General features: G+C 41.2%; 1 protein-coding gene across 1 annotated transcript in view; it reads left to right on the top strand.

Moving 5' to 3' along the window:
• LOC126388162 (transmembrane channel-like protein 3) overlaps positions 1 to 10,802 on the top strand; it is a 207,842-nt gene that overhangs the window by 105,533 nt on the left and 91,507 nt on the right. The window contains exons 11-12 of the mRNA XM_050041079.1: positions 2,542 to 2,651; positions 2,748 to 2,826. Coding sequence (XP_049897036.1) covers positions 2,542 to 2,651; positions 2,748 to 2,826 — 189 coding nt within the window. The remainder of the gene's footprint in view (positions 1 to 2,541; positions 2,652 to 2,747; positions 2,827 to 10,802) is intronic.

A 10,802-nucleotide genomic window follows, 5' to 3' on the forward strand; every position in this document is an offset into this window, starting at 1 on the left:
GAGGAGAGTTATAAGTGCTTAAACAGAACCACTGTGGGTTAAGACTTGAAGTAGACGTTAAAGCAACTGAAGTGAGAAAGCAGGCTAGCAGAATTCACCAGAGCAGTACAGAGACGCTGTCACAGAAACACCGGAAATGACACAACTCGCTTACCGCAATACGTCAGCACGTCAGCACGTCAGCAGCCGCTCTCCCTTCGACACCGTCCTTCTGGACAGAGGTGTTAATATATCCATTCTGGGTCATGAACGCGCTCATTCTCTTGGCAAGCACAGAAAAGAAAATCTTTCCTTCCACACTAAGTAGGGAGATAGTTCGGAACTGGCTGATCTGTGTGGATCCCTGTTCTTTGGGCACAAAGCACCCTTCCGCTCTTCTCCAGCTTGGTTCCCTTGGACCAAATTACCTGCATAAGCTTCCACAGCCTTCGGAGGAGCACATTTTATGTCGAAAATGTCAATTTCACAGTTTTATCATAATGGTCTGCAAAAACACTTCCCTGGCCATTACTCAGCTTCATATCTCAGGAACAGAAGGGGGGACATTTGGCCAGATAATGAATTGGTGACACTAATCTTTGGTGTCCGCCTTCAAACTGAGCTTGTATAGATCTTCTTTGTTGCCAGGGGGAAGATGTGTGTGAAGCATCCACATTTTAGAATTTGTAGCTTCTCCATATTTGAAGCATTGTCAGCTGTCCGGCTACATATAAGTCTGGACAGACATGGTTGTAAACTGCAAGTGCAGTTTGGCTGGTTTGCAGAGGCATACAACTGTCAGGTGGCAATTGTAGTTAGTAACTAAAACAAAGCCACAAATCTTTGATCCATATAGTTCAAAACTGGACTTTAAATGGTATTAAGTTTGTTTCAGTGTCTATAGACTACAGCTCAACAAAGTAGCAAATAACAACAATAAACATAAATAAAATAGACAAAAGAAACTACTTAATGACATAGCCTCCTTCCTCACTTAGGGTAGAAGTAGAAATATCAGGGAAAATGACCAAATCAACAAAATCTGCAAGACTACAAAACAGTTGTATCAACAATTGAGAATCACTGCAAACACAAGAGGTCCTAAAAATATAAGGTTGGTTGGTCCACTGAAATTAGCTGCAGATAGACAGATACACACACTCAAGCACAGACATGCACACACATGCCCAAATGCATCATCCCCTCACGCCTGGCGGAGATGATGATGTTGTAGCACATCGCATGGCTGGCTAGCTAGCTGAGTGATGAGGACATGGTGGCTGAAGTTCACTGGAGAACCAGGTTTTATTACCCTCAAATACAGGCTCATAAAAGAGTTACAAGAGTGCCCAAAACAACAAAAAGACCGGTAGTAAAACTAGCTGGTTGACTTATAACTTGGTATCTCTCTCCAAGCTTTTTTTCCCCTTCTCTCCCACCTTCCTTTTTTCCACTCTCCCTTCCCCTCTCTACCCCCTCCCTCTTCTGAACCTGACCTATCCAGCTGCACTAGGGACAGTTACATTTAAGTCAGCTAGTCTACTCATGTAATGACAATTGGTGAAGATCAAACGTAATATATAATGATAGGTTTAACCATGAAAGATGAACCATAGACACTACTGCTGAAAAAAGACAATGAAAAAGAACTAAATATTTGAATTTAAAAATGTAAGTTAATTTAAAGTCCTGTGTCTGCACTTGGGCACTGTTTGCATTCAGCTCCATCTGTAGACATGATTTCAAAGAACTCCGGCATCTCAGTAAACCTCTTAAAAACTTGAATTTGCATTAAATCCTGATACATTTAGTTGAGAAAAAGAGAGATTATCATATATTCTGTGTCTGCTTTCAGTCAGCACATTGAAGTTATATGTTAATTGTTGATGGCACTGTTAAGTTGCAATTTAGTTTAAGTGCTGAGATTAAACATTTGTCAGTGAGGACTAGGGCTGTCAACGAATATTCTAAATTCGAATTTAAATTCGAATTTGAAAAAAAATGGACCTTTGAATGTGAAAATTGATATTCGATTGTGGAGAAAAAAGAAAACACCACCGCAGCTGTCCTCTTTGCGAGTGGGAGGTGGGGGCGGCCACGGAGCTGCGTGGCGCGGCGCAGCCGGTGTGGATGACACAACATGGGCGCCGAAAGGAAACTGGCTTCGCTTCTCGGCGTTTCGAGGCTATTCGCAGCGCTTCCGCGGGCGGTGTGGCCTGACGGGTCAGAGAGGGGGGGTAAGCGAGAGGTCCGCGGTCGTTTATAACGTAATGTTATAGATAATTGTTTTATGTGTTTTAATGTGTAGGTATGTAAATGTTTTCAAAGACGTTTATGTTGAAATAAAAATACCTACAAGTAGTTATGTTTCCTTGTATTAATACATACAGAAGTATATTTCCTTGTATTAGTTTGCCCTCTTGTGGACATAATGCGAAAAAAAAAAATCGAATGGTTCGAACCTATGAGTTATTTTTAGAACGAATATTCGAATGTCATTTTTGAGCAATTTTGACAGCCCTAGTGAGGACTAAGACTGATAAACGCATTTCCTTTCTCCAGGTGAGTGTGGTGGTTTCTCTCATTACCATGATTGCTCCTTCTGCCTTTGAGCTGGTGGCTCAGCTTGAGATGTACCACCCACGAACCTCGCTGAGATTCCAGCTGGCCAGGTACTCCATCACTCCAACATCTGCTGCAGAACACCTTATATAAAACATCACAGGCCTTACTGCACACTAACATTGATCGTATGTTGATGTGTACAGAGTGCTTGTTTTATACCTGGGGAATCTCTACAGCCTCATCATTGCCCTCCTTGATAAGGTCAACAGTATGAGCTCTGCTGTGAGTATAGAAACTAAAGAAAAATCATTATCTGGCTTTTTGTTAACAACATGGGTCTTATTTTCATGGTCATCATTCCTTTAAGTTCAGATAAAATCAACTGAATTCCTGATATCTGGAGATGTGGCTGCATCATAGAGTCAGGTACAGTAGGGCAGCAACATGAGTGATCACAGGTTAGAACAATCTCAGTTGTATGAGTTGGTTCAACTAATTACGATCAAAACCCCACATTTTCTCCTCACTTAACCTCAAATGGTGTTTGGCCACTCAAACCATTTTAGTTTTATGTACCAAGGTTTTGAGATTTTTAACTTGAGCCAGCCCCACAAAAACATTTCTGCTCTTCAGAAACATACACTGGAAAAGCCTCACTCAGCAACACATGCCTTCAAATATAATGCCTCCATTACTTTGGATAATCATCAGACCTCACTGTAATCTTCAGACCTCACTGTGTTTGACATTCTGTAAAAGTTTTTAGAGGGACTGTTGCTTTGGTAGTAAGTACAAAAACTTTCTGCATCAAACATCATCAGCAGTTTCAAGTGGAAATATGTGTGTAACGAGAATAAACAGTTCCCAAAAGAAACATAAAAGAGACCCCAATAACATTTTTCCAGTTGTTTAGTGAGTATAGAGGTAGGTTGATGTTGCCAGTACTTTGACATTAATATGTTAACATTTAGTCCATTTGTTTAAATTAATGTACACTGACTACATAATCTTTCTTGTATTTACAGATAAGTGAATATATTTCACCCAAACCACAGCTACTATGTAATCAGTGATAGTAAGAGCTATATTTATAAACAGGATCACCATGTTACACTGTATGGTTTCATGTGTTGAAAATATATTTTATTACATTTTATTATTAGTCATTAAATGAATTGCATCGTTCAAGAAAAAATCAGGTCGTCAAATCAGGTCATGTTAGCTTAGCATAAAGGCTAGAAACACAGTAAAACTTCTGTCATTTACACAGTTTTGTTGTTTTTTTTTCAACATGAACATGACAGTGAACTAGAAAATTGCACTCAGTAGAGTGCAAGGGTCAAAACTGGACCCTACCCACTCCCACTCTGTCATGGGATGTTACTCAGGGATACACACAACGGCAAGCTTTGGGACAAACTTTCCTCTCTGTGTGGAAGGAGGAACTGTCGTAACTTTCTGTAACCATGGAGAAAAATAAAGCGTAACCCAGTTTTATGGTCTACATAATGGTGAAAAGTAAAGCTTTATCAAATTTTATGTTCTTCATATGCATTTGTTGCACTTAAAGGAGCTATATGTAAGAAATCTAAAGCAAATAGTCGTAAAATCATCCTAATATGTCACAGAGACTATGGAATAATGTTCATATAACATACTGATCTCACCGACAACAATAGTACAGCCAGAATATTTGCATTTAAAAAACATTTTTACAGTCCGCAAATCATGTTTATGTTTTGAATTTGTGTTTTGGCCTGTTGCGCCACCCACCGCCGTCTACCAGTCACGCAGTCTCAGCATCAGTTACAGTTATGACTGAGCTACAGCAGCACGGCAAGCAGCATTAGCAGTGTCCCGGTACATAGCAATAGCAGCCGGCTTCTCCTCAGCTGTATCCCGGCAGCAGCGTAAGCAGCAGAGAAGCCGGACTTGCTCGAACGGTCCGCTGGAAAACCGAAGATCAAGGACACGGCGACGCGGCCCTGCCACGGCAGCCGCCTGTGGGCAAACAAATCAGTCTCCAGCGTGCCGCTGTCCAGCAACCTTGAATCTGTAGGGGAGGGGGCGTGGACACGACTCGTGGCAGTATTTTGAATTTGAGTGCAGTAACCGTTTTGGCCACATTCTTACATACAGCGCCTTAAATCTAATCTGTACATGCTGCTATTGTTTTCCTTAGTTTTTTTTTTTTTTACATATATATATATTATGTTTTTATCATTAATAGAAAGGAATACGTTGATTAACTGATATATATGAAAAATAAATAAACTGAATAGAAATAAAGCGTACTCCTCAACTTCTTTGGTAGCATTTCTTTTCTTTTCTTTTTATTTTTGTTTTGTAAACATCTTTTGGGTTTTCACTCTTATGTTTAGAAGCTGCTTGGTTTTTGTAACAATTGTTGTAAATAAATGGCACTACAATTCAAGGAACGCTACTGTTTTCTTGAGACTAGAGAAGCATATATTTTATTCTTTATAACATGTTATTGTCTGTATGACAATAGGCCTATAAATGCTATAAATCTTAGTTTTAGCAGGTTATTTTTGTGAGGATAGTTGCAGAACTGTATTTTTACGGAGTGTCTTCCATGACATAAACCATATGGCATTGCACATGGTCAGCAAGTCGGTATCGATGCAGGCTTGCTTTCAGAGGGTATTATAACTCACTTACACTCCTCACTAGTTGGTTTTGGACGGTACTAAATGTGACGAACCCTCCACATGAACACAAACAGATTGAAACTGGCTCGGGAGAGGGTGTCGGGGGTGGTTTGGAATGGTGCGAAATCTCTGCCAGGAAGCTGCTCAGCCGCTTGGGCTGATTGCATCCACCCTAGACAATTCTTGTTATTCCAGCATACATGCCACAACATGTTTCAAAAGTGTTCCAGAACCTAAGAGATACACTTATATTTATAAGCAGAGTCCCAAGGTGTGTTAGTTTTTTTTTGCACTAGCAATATTTCCCCAGTGCCTACATTGGTATTTTTCAGTATTTCATATCCTTTATATTTGTACAGCTTAAAAACTAAAAGGTTATGTAAGTCAATAAACCATAGACAGAAGACCAGGGGCTGTATTCACAAAGCTTCCTTGCACTAAGAGTTGCTCCTAGTGATGTAATTCTAAGAAAATTCTTAAAGATGTGACGTTTTCTTAGAATTTCCCCTTAAAGTTAATACTAGATCCTTGTAAAGATAAAAGTTATTCACAGAGCATCTTAGACCTTCAAAGAGCTCCTAGAGTGAAAAACTGTTAGGAGCAGGGAGGAGGACTTTTAAGACGCTTAAGAGTTTCTTAAGCAGAGGAGAAAATGGCGGAAATACAAAGAAGACGAAGACATCCACTGAAAACTCTGGATGAAAGTGAGTTAATGAAACGCTACAGATTAGATCATGCAGGTATAATGTTTGTGGTCAATCTTGTTAGAGATGCGCTCACATCCCCCACAGAGCATACTAACACTATAATGGCAGAAATGAAAGTGACCACAACGCTAAGATATTTAGCAACAGGAAAAATGCAACAGTGCAGCAGTGATGAGTTGGGTCTGTCCCAGCCTTCTATCAGCAGAGTGATCACAGAAACAATTACAGCACTTTTGCAGCCTCATATTGTGACACAGTTCATTTCTTTTCCACTGGATGTCCACACCTTGCAGACTCACAAAAGTGCATTTACGGACATAGCGGGCTTCCCTGGTGTTGTAGGTGTCATTGATGGGACGGACATCCGCATCAACGCACCAGCTCAAAATGAAGATGTTTTTGTAAACATAAAGTGCTACCACAGAGTCAATGTTCAAACTGTCTTTGGTGCGGACTACATGATTTTGGACATTGTAGCAAAATGGCCAGGCTCCACCCATGATGCCAGAATACTGTCCGAGAGTGGCCTGAGTCAGCTGTTCGAGGGACATTATATGCCAGCCTGTTGCCACTTGTTAGGGGACAGTGGCTATCCATGCAGGCCATGGCTCCTTACACCCTACCTCCATCCTGACCCGGGACCGCAGCTAAATTACAACAGGTAACTGAACAATGGCCTTTAATGAGTATATGTGAAAACAACATGTAAGGAGTAAACACATATAGAGTATCATGGTAGTTTAAATATTTCCTACAAAAAGCCTACACTGTCATGTAGGCTTTTTTCTTAAGGACAGAGGGATGTATAAGGACAGAGGGATGTCGTATGCTGTAAAGCCCTGTGAGGCAAATTGTGATTTGTGATATTGGGCTTTATAAATAAAATTGAAATTGAAATTGAAATGTATTGAACATTATCTGCATTATTTTAAGTTGCTTTAAATTAAATTCTGACCATTTATTTGTATCAACTGTTAGGGCCCTAAAGAAAACAAGCACAGTGGTTGAACGGTGTATTGAACAACTGGAGAGGCATTTCAATGTTTTACATGGAGAGGTGCGGCTGTCACCAGAAAAAGTCTGCAAGGTCATAACAGCCTGTGCAGTGCTTCATAATATCTGCAAACCAGATAAATCCCAGAACCTCACAAGGGCTGTCCTGTTGATGACCGTGATGAAGATGAGGATGAAAAGCTACACCCTCCACAGGGAAGGAACATGCCCCAGAGTGGGCTTCCTAGCCACTGTCCCACCAGAGGATCACTGTTACTCCACCATCAAGGGAGTGTACAGATCTATTCCACAGCCTCACTTTGTGAAATCAGACCACTCATCTGTTTATAAGCAGGAGGTTAAGCGTACAAAACCCATCGTGAGGACGGTTCAGCACTGGTCGGAGGATAACGAGCTCAGACTCCAGGGCTGTTTTGAAGCAACTGACTGGGCGGTTTTCAGAGACCCCCTGAATCTGGACTACGATGCAGATGTTGTTACTAGCTATGTGAAATTCTGTGTGGATACCTGTATACCCACCTGGACAATCTGTTCAAATCCGAATCAGAAACCGTGGATGAATGGCACTGTTCGCCAGAGGCTGAAAGAAAGATCTGCAGCTTTTAAAGTGGGGGACGCTGAGCGTTACAAGGAGGCCAGGTATGTGCTGAGAAGCGCCATCAAGTCAGTCAAAGACCAACACCGGCATAAATTGGAGCAGCATTACAGTAACAGAGATGCAAGGTGCTTTCAGGACTTCACGGGCTACAAAAACAAGCCGAGCGGACTGACAAACTCCACCGCTTCCTTCCTGGAAGAGCTTAGCGGGTTTTGTGCTCGCTTTGAGCAAAATACGGAGCCTGAGTTGGATCACATCCTCACAAGTAATCAGCACAGCGAGACCTCTTATCAGGTGATAGAGGCTGACGTGAGTAGAGTGTTTAAATCTGTTAAAACAGGCAAGGCTGCTGGGTCAGATGGTATCTTACCTCGAGTCCTAAAGTCTTGCTCTAGTCAGCTATCATGTGTTTTTACGGACATTTTTAACCTGTCACTGTCACAATGTTAAGTACCAACATGCTTATCATCGTCATTAGCCCCTTTTCCACCGCAGGAACTTTTCTCATTTACCCAGGATTTTGAAAAACTTTCCCTCAACCCCAAATTTGCCCTGGAAAACGTAAGTAAGTAAGTAAGTAAGTAAATTTTATTTCTATAGCACTTTTCACAGATAAAATCACAAAGTGCTTTACAGCAAGAATAAAAAGCAATAAAATACAGAGACAACACAACGGCACAGAAAACAGATAAAGTCACAGAGGCCCAAAAACATCAACTTCAGTAAAAAGCCTGTCTAAAAAGATACGTTTTTAGTTCTCTCTTAAAACCTTCAGTGGACTCTATGCTACGCAGAGTCAGAGGTAGTGCATTCCAAAGGCGTGGAGCACTGGCCTGGAAAGAACAATCTCCTCGTGTTTTGAAATGGGTGCGGGGGACCATCAGGAGTTTCTGATCAGATGGCCTTAGTGAAAGTACCTAGTAGGGGGGTAGGACTTTTCAGATTACCCGGAATTTTTGAGGGGCGGTGTGCTGAAGAACGCTTATCGGTGGAGCACACACGCAGCATTCCGCACTTCCTGGTATGGGCAGCCGCTGCAAACTTTATTTCATTTCTACATGCTCCACTTCGTTTCTGTTTTGATTAAGGATGGGTACTGAAACCCGGTACTGAATTAGCCCTGGGGCTAAATTATCAAAGACTGTAGTATTGATAAGCGCCAATGGTATTGGTTCTTTTGTGCCGGCACTGAACTCCGCCACACTCACACATACATCGACGTAAGCTGAAATGACAGCTGTCTGTATGTAGACTATCTTAGTTTGACACTTATCTTAAAATACTTTTCAACTTCGCTGCTGGCTGAGACAAACAGCCCCAACTCTACCAGCACATAACCGGCCAGGCTGGCGGAGCTAAATACAGGACACACGCCGAATCATCTACTTCATCACGCTAATTTGAATAAATTTACCAGAACTTTGAGGTGCAGTGGAAACGCAAACCACACAGATTACCAGGAATTATTTTACCCAGGTAATTATTAATTAAATTCCTGGTAATAAAAGTTTCTGGAAATGTTGGTGGAAAAGGGGCTATTGTGCCTGTTCCTAAGAAAACCCCTGCATCTTGTCTTGGTGATTACAGACCTGTTGCCTTAACACCTGTGATTATGAAATGTTTTGAGAAGCTGGGGTCTATTGCACAAAACTAGGATAAGGATTAAGCCGGGATACCTTGGTTATCCTGGCTCAACTTATCCGTGATCCGGTTGAACAGAAGCGGAATAGTGGAAAGCGGGATATGTTATGACATAAGTTACCATGGAGATTTATTCTGTGGAGCGAGCCTGCTCCAGACCAGGCTAAGTTCCAGGATCTATTTAATCTCATCCCTTATCTCAGTCAGCAGTCACCACAAACGGAAACCAATAGTTATTCCACTGCCCACTGCACATTGTTATCACATTCAACCATACCCACTGTCATTATTTAAACATTTGTGATCATTAATTGCAATCATTTTAGATAAATGATGATTTTAGATGATTTTGCAATCATTAGATAATTTATAGTTTTACATAGACTATATATAAAATACACATCCCATATAAATATAAATACACATCAAAGAGTAACATGAAGTTCCTTTATTGAATAAGGATAAATCAAAGCAAGTAAACCATCAGCTCCTTTCAAAACTGAAGTCACACAGTGACTCTACAAGATAGAAAGCACGGAATCAAAGCATATTATACAACACAAGAATAAATACACATTCAAAGGTCTGTATATGATACACCCCGCATGCCTGCACACTGAAATAAATGCAGAACAAATCCATACACAACAAATGAACAGACAAATGAATGGATGCAGTAGCCTCCCTGCAAGCTTGTATACACACAGTATATAGCACAAACAACATAAGAGGCCAAATCAAATTAAATTGAATAAAAAAAACACAAATTCCTCTGCTAATGCAGGCCATATTTAACTGAAATTTAAAGCATGCATGTTAACTAAAATAATTTAACACATATTGGTCCCTGACCAGCTGACCACTGTCGTCATCAGGGAAGATGGCAGGATTGTCCCAGTCCATGTGTGATGGCACTCTGGGGGTCCTCTCCTTCCTCAGGCAGGCCACACTGTGGAGGACAGCACAGGCCACAGTGATGTCACATGCCTTCAAAGGGCTGACCCTTAAGTGGTGAAGACAGTGAAAGCGTGCCTTCAGGAGGCCAAAGGTCATTTCGATCCTGGCCCTTGTCCTGGCATGGGCATGATTATAGGCCTGCTGTGCTTCCTGAGGGTCTGTGTATGGTGTGAGGAGAAAGGTTGGCAGGCATACCCCCTGTCCCCCAGCAACACCCCAGAGAATTCACCTGTCAATACAAAATCTCATCATCACAACCTCATAAGAGTGACATTCTTGACACAGCCATGATGTAAAAAGTGGTTATTAATAGAGGTTGTGTGGCTCACATTGTGATAGGTCCTGATAGATTCCAGAGGTCCGAAAGACTTGGGAGTCATGGACCGAGCCAGGCCACTTTGCCACAACATTGCTGATCAGATAGTCAGCATTGCAGACCATCTGAAATTATAAGATGAAGACTAATAAAGCAATCAATGCACATCACATGCAATGCACAGGGTTCATTAATCGACAATATCAAAAAGTCATGTATACATATATAAACATATATATATACAGTGGTGTGAAAAAGTGTTTGCCCCCTTCCTGATTTCTTACTTTTTTGCATGTTTTCCGCACTTAAATGTTTCAGATCATCAAACAAATTTAAACATTAGTCAAAGATAA

The sequence above is a fragment of the Epinephelus moara genome, chromosome 1, assembly GCF_006386435.1.
Source record: "Epinephelus moara isolate mb chromosome 1, YSFRI_EMoa_1.0, whole genome shotgun sequence".
Lineage (NCBI taxonomy): Eukaryota > Metazoa > Chordata > Actinopteri > Perciformes > Serranidae > Epinephelus > Epinephelus moara.